Source organism: Drosophila nasuta, chromosome X (genome assembly GCF_023558535.2).
Source record: "Drosophila nasuta strain 15112-1781.00 chromosome X, ASM2355853v1, whole genome shotgun sequence".
Taxonomy (NCBI): domain Eukaryota; kingdom Metazoa; phylum Arthropoda; class Insecta; order Diptera; family Drosophilidae; genus Drosophila; species Drosophila nasuta.
The window spans coordinates 23,451,722-23,469,760 of NC_083459.1; the positions used below are offsets into that span (position 1 = coordinate 23,451,722).

General features: G+C 39.4%; 1 protein-coding gene across 3 annotated transcripts; it reads right to left on the reverse strand.

Annotated features, from left to right (window-relative positions):
* Positions 1-395: 395 nt before the first annotated feature.
* On the reverse strand, positions 396-14,995 carry LOC132797259 (probable E3 ubiquitin-protein ligase IRF2BPL). 3 transcript variants are annotated; one of them, XM_060808893.1, is made up of 4 exons: positions 12,985-14,995; positions 3,705-3,794; positions 2,912-3,639; positions 396-2,233 (listed from the first exon to the last, which is right to left on the reverse strand). In XM_060808893.1, exons 1-4 carry the CDS (start codon positions 13,976-13,978, stop codon positions 2,093-2,095), a joined length of 1,953 nt encoding a protein of 650 aa, XP_060664876.1. In that variant the 5' UTR covers positions 13,979-14,995; the 3' UTR covers positions 396-2,092. The 3 variants fall into 3 exon arrangements, with proteins under 3 accessions (XP_060664876.1, XP_060664875.1, XP_060664877.1); XM_060808892.1 differs by having other exon boundaries at positions 3,705-3,818; XM_060808894.1 differs by lacking the exon at positions 12,985-14,995 and adding an exon at positions 5,318-5,381 and having other exon boundaries at positions 3,705-3,818.
* Between the last annotated feature and the right edge of the window lie 3,044 nt (positions 14,996-18,039).

An 18,039-nucleotide genomic window follows, 5' to 3' on the forward strand; every position in this document is an offset into this window, starting at 1 on the left:
CAGAGAGAGAGAGAGAGGAAGAGCTGCGGCGTCTGCTTTACACTTCTTTAGAGTAACAATATAAATGTTATATATTGATATATTCATAATGTATATCGACTTGACTTTTTTTTATTCTTTTTGTTTTGATTTGATATTCTTGTATTTGATGTTATAATTCGTAGTTGTTAATCTAGTAAAAACCGTTTTGCTTGTAATCTACTGCAAAAAGTACAGTTCCATCTGCGCCTATCGCCACCAAAACTATCGCACGCACTATCGATAGTATTGTGCGTCAGACAATTCATCGATAACTGGCTGTGTATTTTCTCCTGTATGTAAATTGATGTATTTGCTCTCTATGTGGTGCAGCTATGTGGCAACTATAGATCTGTATAATATTCTCATTCTCATTCTTGTTTTTATTTTTTTTTCGTTTTTTTTTTTTTTTTTTTTTTGGTATGTTACAAATGTGTGTGTTTGTTTTTCTCATACTGTGTTGGTCCAGTTTTTTTTCTCATTTATTTAGTTCAATTGTTTCTTTTTTAGTTTTCTGCAAAATTTGCTGGCAAAATTCGCTGCACAAGCACAAAAGACGTGTGTTTTTATCGTAATCGTTACGTTATCGATACAAATACAAAAAAATGTTCTTGTTGCGTTGTTGCCGCTCTTCACAATGTGCGTGCAACGTTGCATGTTTTAATTTTCTTTTTGTTTTCCGTTTTTTCTGCGTATTTAGTTTTAAAAACTACCGACAACAAAATATATAAAACTACGCTGCAAAAATGTCCCCCAAAAAATGTTCATTTCCCATCATTTTGCTGCTTGTGGCGGCGGCTTAGTTAAAAATCGTTTTAAAAATGTTTGTTACGTATTACGCCAAAATCTTTTTCCATTTTGCTGTTACTTTAATTTTACGTCATCTTCGAGCTGTTGCTGCTTCTTCTCCTTCTTCTTCTTCTTTTTCATCTGCTTTTGCTGCTGTATCAACATCAAATATATAATTGCTATTTTATTTATAATATACACATATATATTTTTGTATATGTATATGTATATATATATATATATGTAGATATATATTTTTAATCCGATTATGTGGTATGCATATGTACAGATCTTTAGCATAAAAACTGGGTTTTAAATTAAGTAAAGTTACGAAAAAAAAATTATATCTTGTTTTACATACATGCATTTGTAGTTATGTGTATGTGTGGGTGTTGGTGTGTGTATCGAATAAAATATATATAGATATATAGTATATGTTTAAAGACTGAATACAAATAAATTAATTCATTAGTACAAACTAAATAAGCTTAAGTTGATAAATTGTTTAAATCATCAATCGTGAAGATGATTCTCATGCGTTAACAACAAAAATTCTCTTATACAAATATAGTTGGTAAAAAAAAAAAAATAGTTAGAATATATATATATCTAAATATATATATATTAAGTATACGTTAAGTGTACATTTTCTCTTTCACGCTAGTTTCTGTGTTTTTCTTCTGGTATTACGTTAAAGTTACATTACGTTACGTTTTTACTGTTACGTTTTCTGCGCACTTTTGCAGATGATCGTTCCACACAAAAAAAAACAAAAAACCGAATCAAAAATATAATTAGATTTTGTTTTTCTTGCTGCGACGCTGATAAATATGCTACACAACTTTTGTTGCTTTCATTTCGTTCATTATCCATCAATTTTCTCTTTCTTTAAAAGTTACAAATTTGTTGTGTTTGCTTATGACTACAAATGTTTTGTTGTTGTTGTTGTTGTTGTTGCTGTTGTTGTTGTTGGTCGTCATGGACAAAGAGCGCTCTCTGCTGCTGCTGCTGTTGCTGCTGACTGCGACGCCGGCGTCGCGGCTGTCACAAAGAAAAAAAAGTGTCAAAGTTGTCGCTCTCCATTTTCGAACTCGTGTCAGAGCGAGACAGAGCGTCGTCTGTGTGAGTGCAACGCAAGCAAAGCAGAGACACACAGAGAGAGCGAAAAAGCTTCGATCGCTGCTCTCTCGCTCTCTCGCAGTTGAATTATCAGTTACAGCGTCGCTGCTGCTGGCTCTCAAAAGTGCTCCAAAGCTCGGCGCAGCTTCTTACAATAAAATGGACATTAAGACTCGCGCTCCTTCTTCACCTTGACCTCCTCGCCCAATATGGTGGTGATTTCGCCCTGCATAAATGCCCACGGTATGGTCGAATTAGCCAGCGGGCATCGTTCACCACTCGGGCAGTAAACTTCGTTGCCCAGTCCCTAAAAAACAACCACCGAAAAATAAAAAGAGAGAGAAACGTATTAGTGTGAGTGGCTAAAACAAACAAAGAGCATGATGCAATTATACAAGAAGGTAGTCTCGTTGGCAAAAGCTGGTATCCTAGTAGTCGAGACGAGTGTTGCCATATTAGCTTTTTTATTGCTAGATTTTGAAAATACAAAAGCACAACGATTTTGTGCTAAAATTCTAGCATTTTTTTAATGATTCGGCTACTTTTGGCACTTTTTTAAATAGTTCTGATAGCTCTTCTTTCAGATATGGACTCAAAAGAAGTGGGTTGTGTGGATGATGTTTTGAGTATGACGTTCCAAATAAGTTCCTTACACAGATTGGTATAATGGAACAGTACTTAAGTTTCGATGAGGTGGTTGGTTAAATGTTAAGCAATTTGCTTAACGAAGAAATACTGTACAATTGATATACAAAAATATAATAATTTGTTATTGAAAACTAACTGCTATTTAAAATTCCTATTTTTTAAGAAATATAGCTATATTTGGCTATTTTTGTTGGCCTTCTCTGCTATAAATGACCACCAAGAGTTTGCAACACTAACGAATACGCACTGACGAAAGCTTTTGCCAACGAGACTACCTTCTACATATGTATATTGAAATTGTATCACAAACGAAAGAGAGCGAGAGAGCTGAACTTACGTTTTGACGCTTGATGCTCTCGCGACTGCAGGGAAAGCAGAACTTGTGAATGTTCACCGAGGGACACTGCACGAAATGCGTGTCCTCCAAACGCTCTTGGCACAACGTGCACTTCAGTGTTGCATTCTGCGCTGCTGCTGCGGCCGCCGCTGCTGCTGCGTTGGGCGCCGAACCGCTGCCGCTGCCGACGCTGCTGCTACTACCAGCTGCGCCGCCACCGCCGCCACTCATGCCGGCTGCGCTGCCAACGCTGCTAGAGCCGCTGTTGCTGCCGCCGCCGCTGCCCAAGCCTTGAGGTGCGCCGCTGCCGCTGCCGACGCCGCCGCCGCTGCTGCTGCTGCCGGGACCGATGTTGACTGCGCTGCCATTGCTGCCGACGCCGCCGCCGCCGGGTACGCCGACAGCGTTGCCAGAGTTGCCACCTCCGCCGATCACATCGCCACTGACCGCATTCGGATTCGGTGGCAACGACGACGGACCAACGCCAACCACTGAGGCGCCTCCGCTGGCGCTGCTGCAACTGCTTAGCGAATTACTTCCACCTGCTCCGCCTCCTCCTCCTCCACCACCACCCAAGGAGCCTCCTCCGGCTGCGCTGCCTCCGCCGCCAGCACCTCCGGCGGCCACAGCAGCCGCTTGCACCGAATTCGAGCCTCCCACCTCGCTGCTTGTGACGGTTGTGCTGGAAACATGACGCGATCCCGACGATCGGCGACCAGATGACGATCCTATTCAGATATATATATAAATATTACATTTCTTATTTGATCACATATCGTAACTCGTTACTTACCCGAACTATTCGGCGAGTGGACGCTGCGCGGGGGCAATGGACCCGAGGGGGGACTGGAGCCATTGCGTCGACTGACCGGCGACAAGTGCTCTGCAAGGTAGAAAGACGTGGACACTGTATTTAGTTTAGTTCCCGAGCGCATTAACCATGAATAAATGTCATTAAAACTAGCTTATAATACTACGATTAATCCTATGTAACAAGAGCTTAAATGTAATTAAAGCTTTTCACGTAGCTTAAGAGCTTTAATGTCATTAAAGCTTCATACAAAGGTACTTAAATTTAAGTAATTATTAAGTTTTGAATGCTTTTGCTTAGATGCAATATGCTTAAAGCTTTTTACAAAACTTAAGAGCTTTAATGTGATTAAAGCTCAATGAAAAACATTTGCAGATTCAGTTAAATTGTAATATAAGTTTTGGAAATAGCTTAAGTTCCAATATGTGCACAGCTTTTCACATAGGTCAAGACCTTTAATGCGATTGAAGCTCGTTAAAAAAGTACATCAAATTAAGTTCAACAATAATTAAGTTAATGGAATAATTTTAGTTTCAATACGCATAAAACTTTCCACGTAACCAACGAGCTTAATGTGATTAATGTACTTTAAATTAAGTACTTAATAATGAAGCTCAAGGAATAACTTGTTATTCTTTTACATTGCGCAAAGAGCTTTAATGTGCTTTAAACTTAATAAAAAAGTACTTAAGCATTTCTTTAGTTTAAGAAATAACTTTTGTTGTAATATGCTTCAAGTTATGCACCTACATTAAAAGCCTTTAAGTTGATGAAAGTTGTTCATGGGCTAACAAAAAGAGCTTTACCATTAAGATATAATAAATACCTAAAGCTCAACAGTTTAAGTGGTAGAGTTAAGTTTACGAGTGTGTTAAGCTCGCTTAAGCACAGGAAATAAGTCGATTAAGAAATGCTGGCTAAAATCACAGTTATTCAGAATTAGAAATAATTATTAATGTAAAGAAAGTCAGTATCGAATATTAAATTATTATCTCAAATACATTAGCATTGTTGCTTAAAGAAATCGATTCATTTTATGAAATGAGACAGAATACAAATCAATTAATCGAATTAAATGATTGCACATAAAATTGTGTTAATAGCTAATCTTAAAAAAAAAGCCTTGGTAAAACCCTAGATATTGTAGAAATTCCCAGCGAAAATATTCCCAGTTAAATAGCAGGAAATTTGATTGGTTAATTATTAGCATAATTCTCGACTTGAACAAAGACAAAAATAGGAGAACAAGATCGAGAAATTTATGAAATGAAAACAAATGCCAATTGCGATGTTTCATACATAAACAATAAGCAGAATAAACAAAATAAAATAGGGAAGAGGAGAGAACAACTATTTTTGGATGTTGTTTACCACAGAAAACAAAAGTTGTTGCTATTCAACCATATCGAAAGAGCACTGTATGTGAAAATCAAGAAGAAGAATGAACTTAGTATATATGTGTATACTTATGTATGTGTGTGTGCTTGTAGTTGTATTTATGTTTACAGTATTCCAATTGAATAGGAGGCCTGCTTTCAATTTTTTCGTTGGGAATGAAAAAAAAAATAAAGAGAAATAAATAAATATGTACATACTAAGTATAAATGAAATCATTTTCATTGCAATCGTTGTTTTTGTCTTCATTTTGCTTGGCGCAATTTCTGTAATTTTAGAACTTGGCACGAACACGCTTCACACACACACACACACTCATACATACTACTAGTGTTGTGTGGTTGGCAAGCAACGCCAACATTTTCATTCACCAACAGCAACGAATGTGACGTCACAGACAAAAACACAACCAAGTGCAGGTTGCTGGCCCCACTGTGCCGACGCCGCAACAACAACAACGACAAGAGGAGCAACAACAACAACGACGCCGACAATAGAATCCTCAACCAGCTGGTTTTTTGCACAAGCGACGTCAAAAAACAACGTCAGTTGGCAAAGTGCCCGAAAAGCAAAGGCGGCGGCGGCGGCGACGACACGAAACGAGACGAGACGAAACAAGTTTTTGTTGCTGCTGCGCATACGTCACAAGGCAGCGACGCATGCAGAGCGGGCGCAAGAGTGAGAGGAGACGACGACGACAAAAGCAGAAGTAGTCAAAGTAGAAGAAGAAGCAGACGAAGCAAACAGCAAAACGTGCAGAATGCAGTTGGCAGGGCCGGTTTTTTTTTTTTACTTTTTATTTCTTCCTTTTCATTTTCTGTAAGCATGCAAGTCGGTTTGTGTATGTATACCAGACACGCACTCACACACACATGCGCACCAAGCATACCAAGTTTTGTTTTGACTATTTGCTTTTGGTTTTATTCGTCACGCAGCCGGCACGGTCGCCGCGTGACTTGCCGACGACGAGCGGCGGTCACGCCAATTAACATACATACACACATGTATGTATGTATGCATGCTTTTCGTTATGTACTGTACATGAACATGCGCAAAGCACTGCGACACACACACACACACACACACATGCATGCAAATGTATGTACTGTTGCGTCGCTGCTTCGTGCGCTGTTAACTTTGCTGTTAAGGTTGCCAAAAAGAAAAAGAAAAAAAACTGTATGTATGCGAAGCACGCGCACGCGTAGCCACAATTTACTTGCTGTTGCTGCTGCTGCTTCTTCTTGCCGCTGATGATATTGAAAAACCAAAAACAGATAAAAAAAAAGAGAGAAAAAAAAAAACTGTGAGCTGGGCTTTCATTTGTATGCCTGGCGGCGTCGAGCACATTGCTCAAATGTCGACGACGCTGTCAGCGAACAGCGCACAGTGGGCTGCATACGAAATGTCCGCTGCTGCTGCGTCTAGAGTGCTGTTATGTTTATTTATTGCGACTGCGACTGTGACTGTTGCTGCCCGCCAAGCATACAGCTATCCCCCCTCCACTCCAACCCCTTTCCCCAACCACTGATGCTGCTTCTTCTAAATTGGCAAGTCAAAAAACGCGCATAGACATCGCAGTGTGTGTGTGGCCTCCGTCGCAGTAACAAAACGTAGATATTTATAGCATTTGTTTATATTTTGCACGCAAATGTGTAAAAATAATAACAAAAGGCACAACCAAAATAAATAAATATCATAATAATAATGACAACAGAGCAGAGGAGAGACAGAGACAGAGAAGAGAAAACAAAGTTGTAGACGATGAAGAAGAAGAAGAAGCAGTCGCAGCATCAAGCGAGAACGAGAGAGCAACAAAATATGCAAGCAACGTTGCGAGCACAGTGGTTGCATTGCAATTTGTTGCGTATTCTCAATTTTCGGCACTGACTAAAACAACTCTTCCCAAAAGTATTAATAGCAGAAAATAAACAATTTTACACATTTTGCGCACTCGTTCATTTTTGTGTATATATTTTCATTCATATAAAAAAGAATCATAAATACATCTCTCTCTCCCCAATGTGAGAAATGCAGGCACACGCAATCTTGTTGTGTGTTGTTGTGGGGCGAAATCTATTTTTGGTTTGATTTCTTTTTAGAATTTTTCCGTCTGCTTTTGGAATTGTTTTGTTTTATTTATTGTTTTTTGCACAAGCAAAAGCGTGAATCATTTGGCTTGTCAATTCTATTACAAAAAGACTGTCTAATTTTTGCCTGAGCTCATGAATTCGTTCTCTTCAAATGAATGAAATCGGAACCACACCCTAAGAAAACAAAGATCCATTACACACACACATGTGTGCATATCTAAGTTTAAAACTGTTGTGCGTAATTGGAAATTATTATATTATGATTCTTTTTTTTTTTTGAATGTGCAGCAATTAATAGCCGTCTGATTATTTCAAGTGGCCCACTCATAATTCGGATCTCTCAATTGATTTCCGTTGATAAAACCACTCCATAAATCATAAAAAATGGGAACACTTTCGATAATAGATGGTACTGCGAGCAGATGAAAGAAAGAACAAAAAAATCCCAATTCACATGGCATAATCAAAAATAAACAAACCATATAGACAACGAACGGACGAAGCGTGTGATCTGCCTCCAATGCAACCATATATAGTAGCATTCTAAGTACAACCACATATACACACACACACACACACACACATACCTTGCACTATCAGTCATAGTTGGCCATGGCGATAAGATAGAGGGAGCGAGAGACTCAATGAGGCACCTCACGATAAGATAAACAAAACAGCTGTGTGTATAAAACGCTGCCAAAGCAAACGAAAGTGGAGTCTACATACGTACATCATGTGTATACTGACTGTATCAAGAAAAATAAAAATAATAATAATAATACTACACACACATATAGTATATACTCTCCATATCGCTGCCTTGCATTGTTTATGGACCAATGTCGGGGGAATGCGGTGAATATAAAACACATGACGTCGTTCTAAATGGGGCGACCGACCAAACAATCGCCCTGGAATATATGGATGAAAAATACTTATCGCAAAGTCAGTTTTAGAGCTTGAGTGTATTGCGCACGCATAACTTATCAACTTGGGTGGTTAAAAAGTTTTTTTTTTGTTTCTTGGAGCTGCGCATGAGAATCATATTGAAATAAAGCTACAAAGCATCAAAAGATTCCTTTTTGGAAATTTACTCATTATATAGGGATATAAATTTATGCGGAATAGAAAAGAAATATCTAAAAATAAAAAGTTCATCTGTTGGCTAGAGTTCATGAGTTCATTGGCCGGTTTTTCCCAACAAGAAACTAAATACAAACTGGTTTTAGGTTATTTCCTACCTATTTATGTATTGGAATCGATATATCACTGATAATATACATATATATATGTTTATTATAATCGGTATTATCGAAAGCGAACACCACACTTACTGATAACATTCAATTCAACATTATCGCATCAAAAAAAAAAAAAAAAAAAGAAAAAACTGTTTCACAACCCACTGTCCTTTGTCGTATAGTTGTCTTATCGAGCAGTTACCTGCTTATCAACCCACAACTGATAACTCTGATAACGAACCAAAAATATTGTGATAAGATAGTGTCAAGCACATGATACGCATTTAATAGTCGCTGCTCCAACCGCTTATCATTCAGGCCACAAACGACAAAAAAAAAACACTGATTTGTGCACCGAAAACGAAGCATTGTCGCTTTCATTCATATTCATATTGCTTGCTTGCGTGTATTTGTCACACTGTGCTTGCCTGATGCATCTAATCAGCAAAGTACACACACACACACATACACACACTCATGTAGAGAGGCGTCGCTCTCCTTCTGCATGCCGCGGTTCACGTGTTAACGATACTGCATGCTGCTGTTGCTGCTGCTGATTGACGAGAGAGCGTGCCTAATTATCGCCTAGGACAATGTCTGCGAGAGAGCGAGAGCGAAAATTCTTTGCAAACGCAAATCTAGAAAAACTGCACTGCAGCAGCAACAACAAGAACGACAACAACAACTCTTCGTGTCGTGTCTTCGTGCATGGACGAAGTGCGCTCAATGAAGTCGAAGATAACGAGACAAGCAGGCGTTTTACACAAGGGGGGCGGCACACGTCCTATACTAACTTACATGCATATATACATATGTATGTACATATGTATATTATATACGCATGCATTATGTACTTGTAAACGACGCTAGCGTGTCACCGTACTCACATAGTAAGTATGTATGTATGTATGTACATATGCAGCGTTGTTGTGTATGTATACCAAAAAAGCGTTTGTTATATTTTTAGTATACACATGAACAGTCGCGCGGTTTTTGATTTTGGTAATGAAATACACACATATGTATGTATGTACACACACTTGCATAGAGGGCAACGTAACGTAAATACACGTAATAAGCAATAAGCGGTCGCCGCAGGCAGAGCAGCGTAAAACGTAAAAGCACACATACACACACAAACGTACAAACAATACAAGCACCGTGATGCCAGCTTGATTTGCAAATGCCAAACGTGATAAAAGAAACAGCAATGAGAAACACAATACTATACTATATAGTCGACTTTATCGCATTATATCAATGAATGATTTAATTGCCATTATCAGCAATTAAAAAAAAGGTAAATTGCAGCCATCGGTCGAATCATCAATGAAAATCAAGTTGGTCCCACAGTGCACAACACAACAGCACAAACAAGATGACGGCATCGGCATGCGCGAAAAATGTTCATTAATATTTGCTTATGTTGCTGTTGTTTTCTATTCGTTTTTTTTTGTATTGTACTTTTGTGAGTATTCAACTGAAATACATACACACACACACTTAGAAATGTGCAAGTTTTGTGTGAGCTGCAGTTCGTTCCGTATACTAAAATTTTATCTACACTTTTTGCTCTTCTGCGTATGCGCGCATATTTGTGTGTGTGTGTGTGTGTGTGTGTGTGTGCAACTTGTTATCGCATAGCGTAAAACAGCCAAAGAAGAAGAAGCAGAAATAAAAACCAAAACAAGTTTAATGACGTTTTGCGCGCGCACACAAAAAAATACAACAGCAACAGCAACGTCGTAAGCAACAAGAATAAGAAAAAACATACAAAAAAACAACAAAACAACACACAGTCAAAACTCGTTTAGCCCAGGCAAAAGTAGCAACAACAACGAGAATGGGAGAGACACAGTTACAGCACAGCTTCAAAGCGAGACAGAGAGAGCGCATCAACCAAATTGGAGACTCCAAATGCCGAAGTCGATTTTTGCACGTCTGTTTTTATTACATTTGCAGTCCTTTCGTTGCAAAAGGGGGAGGGGTTGAGTTACGTGCTTTGCTTATGTCCGAGTGTGTGTGTGTGTGGCTTGTTATGTATTTCGAGCTTTTTAGTTGTGCGCATGACAGGCAAAATGCCTTTTTATAGCAAGGGTTGGCGACAGTCGAAACGAGGGTTGCAGCGGCTTGCAAAATGCGTTGACTTTTCTAGCTGCTGTGTGTAGGTGTGTGTTATGAAACACAAATGCAACTGCAGAAGACGCGGCGACGTCGACGTTAGTGTTCCCTACTCATCCTCTCTCTTTCACTCTTGCTCCCTTTGCTGTCACTTGCAGGTGAAATTTTTGCATGGCTGCCCTCGCATATGTACGTTTTGTGCTACACACACACACACACACACATACACACGCACAACGTATACACATTTGCTGGGACCTAGAGTCGAGAGCCTGGAAGCAGCGCTGCTTGCGCTCTCTTTCCATAGAAAAAGCTGCATCAAGGGAAACGCATCAACTGCAGCAAAACACAGAGAGAGAGAGAGAGGGAGCGTGAGAGCAAGCACTGCAGCTGCTACTCTGTGTGTGTGTTGTGTTAATGCGTGTGCCCGATAAGCAATACTAGGCACTGTCGCTGCTGCTGATAAGAAAACGTTCGTTCGTTCGTTCGTTCGTCTGTCGTATTATCTAATCGCTGTGTTGCGCTTTGCTCGCGTTCGCTTATCACCCAAAATAGTCGAGTCTTTTCTTCTTCTTCTGTGGAGAGTGATAAGAGCGCGTACACAACTCATGTCTTCCTTATCTGCCATCTCTTCCTGTGCCTCTCCCCCATCCCCTCTCCTAGCCGTCCTCTCTCTCTGTCTCGCTTGCACTGCTGATAGATAAGCTGCAATCACGCTCACTCACTCTGCTTGGGATTTGTGCCAGTTTGCAGTGTTCGCTTATCTGCCCAACACACACACACATACACACACACTGGCTGTGTATGTGAGCTTTGCGGAACTTGAGCTTTGCCGCTTGGAACTAGTTCACAGTCCCCTGAACTGAATTGCTTAGCACTGAATTAATCTTTATTTCATGAGTTTCGTATTTATTAGTGAATTATGATAGAATATTTGTGATTTTGTAAATTTTATCAAAACAACCTTCCTTTGCTTTTATAACTTGTTCAGATTGATTCATTGAACTAGTTCATACGTATCTTGGATCATGTTTGCCTAACTTAAAGTCAAAGTAAACTATAGTTCACAATTCCCTCTGGCTCTCTCTATTTTTTTTTTTTAATTGAACAGCATTCATATAAAGGCAATATAGTTCCGCTATAATATAGTATAGGGAGTACATCAGTATATAGAGTCGGTTAGGGAATTCTTTATACCTTACTTCATAAGATTTTCGCATTGAAACTAGTTCTTCATTTAATATTTCCTTTCCCCTAATATATATTCAAGAAGCTTGTTTTTTTTTTTTCTTTTTTTTACTAGTTCATTGACTAATCTCTAATATAGTTTTTTATATGTTATTGATTTATATGTTACTTGAAACTTGTTTTTGCTTTCTGTCTTACTTTTTTTTTGTCTAGTTCAGTAATATTGTCACACTTTGGAAATTTTCGCTTTTGGTACTTTTTAGTTTATCCATTATCTAAATATTGTCCACAAGTTTTGTGTAACTCTCTTTGTGAAGTTTCGTTAAGTTATCTGAACTATTTATTTTACATATATTTTCCTTTTCCTTCTTCTTACTAACTGTATGATCTATCTCTCTATGTTTCTATAACTTCTCATTTCTTGAAGGATCTTTGTCTCTATAAAGTATTTTTAACTAGTTCTTAGATTGTTGATTTTTTTTTGTCTCTGTAAAGTATTTTCTACTAGTTATAACAGCTTTTCGAAATCTTGTTATATTTTACTAGCTTATCTTATTCACTTTTGGAGTTTCGTTAAGTTATAATTCCTCATTTTCGCAACAGTAAGTTGTTAAGTTCTAATCCCTGATTTTCGTTTAACTTTCACTAAGTTCTAGTTCCTCATTTGAGCTTATTCACTTTTAAAGTTTCATCATGTTATAATACCTCCTTTTCACCTTAGTTTCGTTAAGTTCTTAGGACTCGCTTTTGCAGTTTCGTTAAGTTCTAAGCCCTCATTTTGGTTTACTCACAATTGCAGTTTCATTACGTTTTTATTCCTGATATTTAAGTTCGAATCCCCCCTTTTTGCTTAACATTCGTTAAATTATAGTCCCTCACTTTTGCAGTTTCGTTAAGTTCCAGCTCCCTCACTTACGCATATTCACTCTCGATTTTCGCTTAAGTTTCATTAAGTTATAATCCCTCTTGTATGCATATTTGCTCATAAAGTTTGGTTAAGTTTTAAGCTCTTACTTTCGCTTATTCATTTTTGCAGTTTCGTTAAGTTCTAGTTCCTGATTTTCGCTTAAGTTTCAGCTCCCTCACTTATACTCATTCACTTTTGAAGTTTCATTAAGTTATAATCCCTGATTTTCACTTCAGTTTCGTTAAGTTCTAATCCCGCACTCTTGCAGTTTCGTTAAGTTGCAAACAAAAATAAAGAAAGAAAAGGGTTTGCACACTTACCGCCCGCCTTGAAGGTGGATGCATCGAAGCTGGGCGCTCTCACCGGCTGCTGTTTGTCGCGCAAGTTGAGCTGCCGCTCTGTGGGAACATAGCTAACGGGAGCCGGCAGCGATTCGCCTCGGGTCAACGGCGGTCGGACTCCGGTTGGATCGTCGAGGACGCTCCGCTTGGCGCTCGTGGGACCGACGCCGACGCCAACGCCGCTGCTGCTGCCAGCGGTGAGTTCAGCGACGCTGACGCCAACGCCGACGCCAAGATGAGCAGCGGGACCGTGTTGTGATTGTTGTTGTTGCTGTTGGGGATCAACATCGACATCATCGCTGGGCGGACGCTTCAAGTTCACCGACAGAGCTGGCAACAAAGTGGAGCCACCTCCCCCTCCACCCCCGCTGCCCGGCGGCTGTTGTGTGACGCTTCGTTGGCCGCCCGTCGGTGGCATGTGATGGGGTTGCATGTGGGAAATGCGAACGGGACGCACATCGGGTGCTGCCTCAAGTTTAACGGGGAAATCCAATTGCTGTGGCTGCTGCTGTTGTTGTTGCTGCTGCTGTTGGGGCGGCGGTGGCGGGGGGCCGATGCGTGGCATTTGATAAGCGGCTGCCACAGCGGCAACATGTTGATGATGGGCCAACGAAAGGGGTGCAACACCCCCTCCACCACCGCTCGCTGAGGAAGGTGCACCGCCGCTTGTGCTTGGTGCACCGCGATGCTGTGGCGCCGCCAATTGTTGCAAGGACGTTTGTTGCTGTTGCTGTGGCGGCTGCTGCTGCTGGAGGACGACAACTTCACCATTCTCATGGGCACGCTTGCTGCATACGGATGGATGCAGGCGTTTCATCTGCCGTGTGGCATACAAAATATCCTCGATGTGATCGGCGCCCTCGTAATTGACGCAACCGCGACACACTGCCTCCGAAAAGTCATTGATCATCGCCCATGGCATGCGAGGCAGATCGCATAGATAACAGTGCTGTCGTTTCGTTTGCAGCGACATTTTCAAATGTTGAACAATTTAACAGTTTAACAGTCGACTGGAATGCACTCTACACACGCTCTGTTAACAGTTGAAACAGTTTAACAGAGTTCAAGCTGCGAGGTGCGCTGCTGCGGCGACCCAAATTTACGCGCGCAAGTCGACCCACTTTTTGGCGTCGACTGCGCTTCGCTCTGCTGCTGCGGATGCTTGCAGAAAATACTACTGCACACACGTACTTACATACGTACGTACACACAAAATACACACACACACGGCAAAAAAATTTAAAATACACACGCACTCACGCACGACGGAGTTAAGCGATATTTATCGCTGCTTGTTTAATTAGCGCCGATAACAAATATCGATACAATTGTTTAATAATGGCGCCGTCAATTGCTGATGATGTTGTTGTTGTTGTTGGTACCGGCAGCTGCTTGTTGTTGTTGTTGCTGTTGTTGTGGTTGCTTTTATCATTGCTCTTTGGCTGCTGCTGCTGCGGCGGTTTGTTGTACATTTTTTTTTGTGTTGCCTTTTGCGCTTTGTTATTGATTTTCGCTGCTGCTGCTATTGCGGCACACGCACACACACATGGCCAGGCTTACAAATTTTTGTATTTGTTTTTTTTTGCTTTACAAAATTATGCTTGTTTTTGCTGCCCAACAAAAAAAAATGTAGTTGTAATTTATATTGTTTTTTTTTTCTTTCGTATTATTATATTTGCGCACAAACACTAATACAATTGCAATTGCGTGCACACGTATGTACATACGCGGCGTTACGTTTTTCGTCGTACGTCTTTGTCGCGCACACACAAATACAAATGCACTCTCGCGCGCACACACGAAGAGCGGGAAAGAGCGAGAAACACGTACACGACGAGCGACGCTAAAAATGTTGTGTGGACTACACACAAACACACAAATACACACAACAGAAACCGAAGAATGCTGTGTGCAGTGCTGTGTTGTGCTGTATGCTGTGTGTTTAGCGTAAGCGTAACTTGACGCGGCAACGTTCGGCTACAGAATGATGAAAATGAGCGGTGCGCAAAGCAAAAGCAGCGACACAAAACGAAAAACAAAAAAGCAGCAGCAAAAAAAAAGAAGAAAAAAAAAATATATATAGGCAGGCACGTCAACGAACAAACGACCCAGTGGTGAATACACTACATACATACTTCACATGTATATGAATGTATGCATGTGTGTGTGTGCATAGGTCATGTAATGTATGGGGGGATGTTGATAATCAAATTACAAATGCAAACACTAGCAGATAACAAATGCTGATTACTTACAACAATAATAATCAACCATTTCGTATATAGAATATATGTGTATGTTGTACTATAATTAAATTGGATTTTATGTGATTAATAATATTTATCAAATAAAATCCAATTTAATTATAGTACAATATATGGTATATTATAATGTTTGATGTGTAAGCCAGATTGGAAATCATTGACAATCAGCAAATTACGTGTTTCTCATACATATGTATGTATGTTGAAAAATGCGCACTCAATTGGCAATTGGCCTCAATGCCGTTGTCATGTTGTACACACATTTTTCGGTTCATGCGCGCACGCTCTCTTCACACACACACACGCACGTACAGTGCATGCTCTGCAATGGAGAGCACACGCCAATTGGATGAACGTGCTTGTTACAGCGAATGCTCACTGTACACAAGCATACCTATGTGTATGTATGTATATACAACATATGTATGTCGCTCTGTGTGTGCGCGCATGTATGACGACGCGATACACACACACACACATACACGCACACGGGCAGAACAGTTGTGAGTGTCGTGTACGTGCGAGCACGTCATAAGCAAAAGCAAAACGCAAGGCAAGGCTGTGACGACGACGACGTCGACGACGATGGGATGTCGTGCAAAAGGGGCGCGTTTTGTGTGTTGGGGGTTGAAACGGAGCACAACAACAGCGACCATTGCTCCAGTACAAGCATTTTGTGTATGTATACCCATGTGCATACATATGCAAATCTATATGTAAGCACGTGTGCATGTGTATGTGTGTGTATGTACGACTTGCTGGCAGGCAGGCAGGCGTATACATACCGAAACGGTTCGTGTATCGATACACAAATGTAGACCTTGAATACGTAACGGCGCTGCAGCCGGCGTCACTGCTACGTCACTGCAGCGCAGCGCAGCGTAGCAGAAGCAGCGACTGCAACAGAACAAAAAATATTTGCAGTTTTTGCATTTGTGCTTTGCAGCTGCTTTAATGACGTTTTGTTTTTTTTTTTTTGTTTATTATTTTTGGGTATTACGCATTACAGTTATTTCATATACATACGTACATATGTAAGTACGTATGTATGTATATGAAATATGTGCAAGCGGGAAAATGAAACTAATTAGCGGCAAACAGCTGATTGCAAGCGCACAACCATTGAGCAAAATCAGCTGTGCTAACAGCTGTTAAAACGTCGCTGGCAGCGCTGTTAGCGCGCTGTTATTGTTATACTATGTATGTGTACATAGTTTGTATGTGTGTGTGTGCTATATACTTTACATTCCAGGAAACGTTTGAACTGCGCATGTTGCCAAATGTTGTACATATGTACATACATTCATGCATTTGCCACGCCTCCACCTATTGTGTTGGTATAACAATTGTCCTGGGCTGTTGGCCTGCCTATATACACACTATATGTATATACTATATCGATCGATTTGGCCCGACCATGGTCTGGGACAAATTCCACGTCGTGTCGTGCTTGCCCTTTATTTTGTGTGTATTCATCGGCCAGAATTGTTGAGAGCTTCCTGGAAGCAACAATGCGGAAAAACCAGATACAGAAACTACGGACCCCGATTTTCCTCGAACTCCACTCCAAATGGGCGGCTGGGCAGGAGGGGTAGGAGAGGGGGGCGTGGGGACGTCAATCTATTACCGATTGCTGATAACGAGTCTCGACTGTACATTATTATTATTATAATTACTCACTGCGGGGTTTATCAACAGAATTTATATGTATACTATATATATGCTATATATGTATGTATGTACAATCGGGGACCGTAATCATTACAAGTGTATTATACAAATTGCATGCTAATGATTACTTTTTAATTTCTTAAAGTAATTTGCTCAATTTTAGTTTAATCATAATGAATTTCTATAATACACAAAGTTGCCTTATAAGGATATAATAATGTAGTATAAAACTTATATCAGTTTAGTATTGAGCAGACTCATATTAATCACATTAATCGCTTTAACTTTGTCACTCTGAAATAATCTTTTTTTGTCTGTAGTATTAAAACTGTTTTAAACAAGTAAGAAAGCTAAAATCGAGTGTGCTCAACTGTGAGATACCTTTGTTAAGTTTAAAATATACCAAAATAATATACCGAAATAATGCTGATAATATACCAATCTGAATAAAAGCAAAATAGTATTGATTATATACCAAACTAATATTACCATTATTATCAAATTGCTTAAACTTCATCATTATCATAAAAAAAACAAAAATTTTTTGGATAGATTATTATGATACTCATTAACTTCTCCCGACGCCTATAAATTATTTTGAATCCCGACATCTATTATAGTTTCAAGATTGTTTTTTTATTTCGATGGAATCTTTTTTTCACTTTAGTATTGAAACCATATTAAAATATAGAAACTCTATTAATAATAAAAAATTAAATACTGCTAAAATCAAAAACTTTTGTAGATGATTTGGATATTCATTAATTTCTCCTGAAGTCTATAAATCATTTCGGTTCCTAGCATCTATGATTTTGCAATATAGTTTGAAGATTTCGCTTTAGTAGTCAAATATACAAAATTGTATTATTTATAAAAAAAAATGATATTAGAATGCTAAAATTGATCAAATTCTGTGAAAGTAAAGTTTTGACATTGTTTTTGTTTGTTTTTTTGATGGAATCAAATGTATTTTTAAACATCGTAATAATAATCATCGTAATTATCAACTGCATACAAAAATATACGCATTGTATATATATATGGTACATGTATATATAGTATTACTAAATCTATAATATATATATATATATGTGTGTGG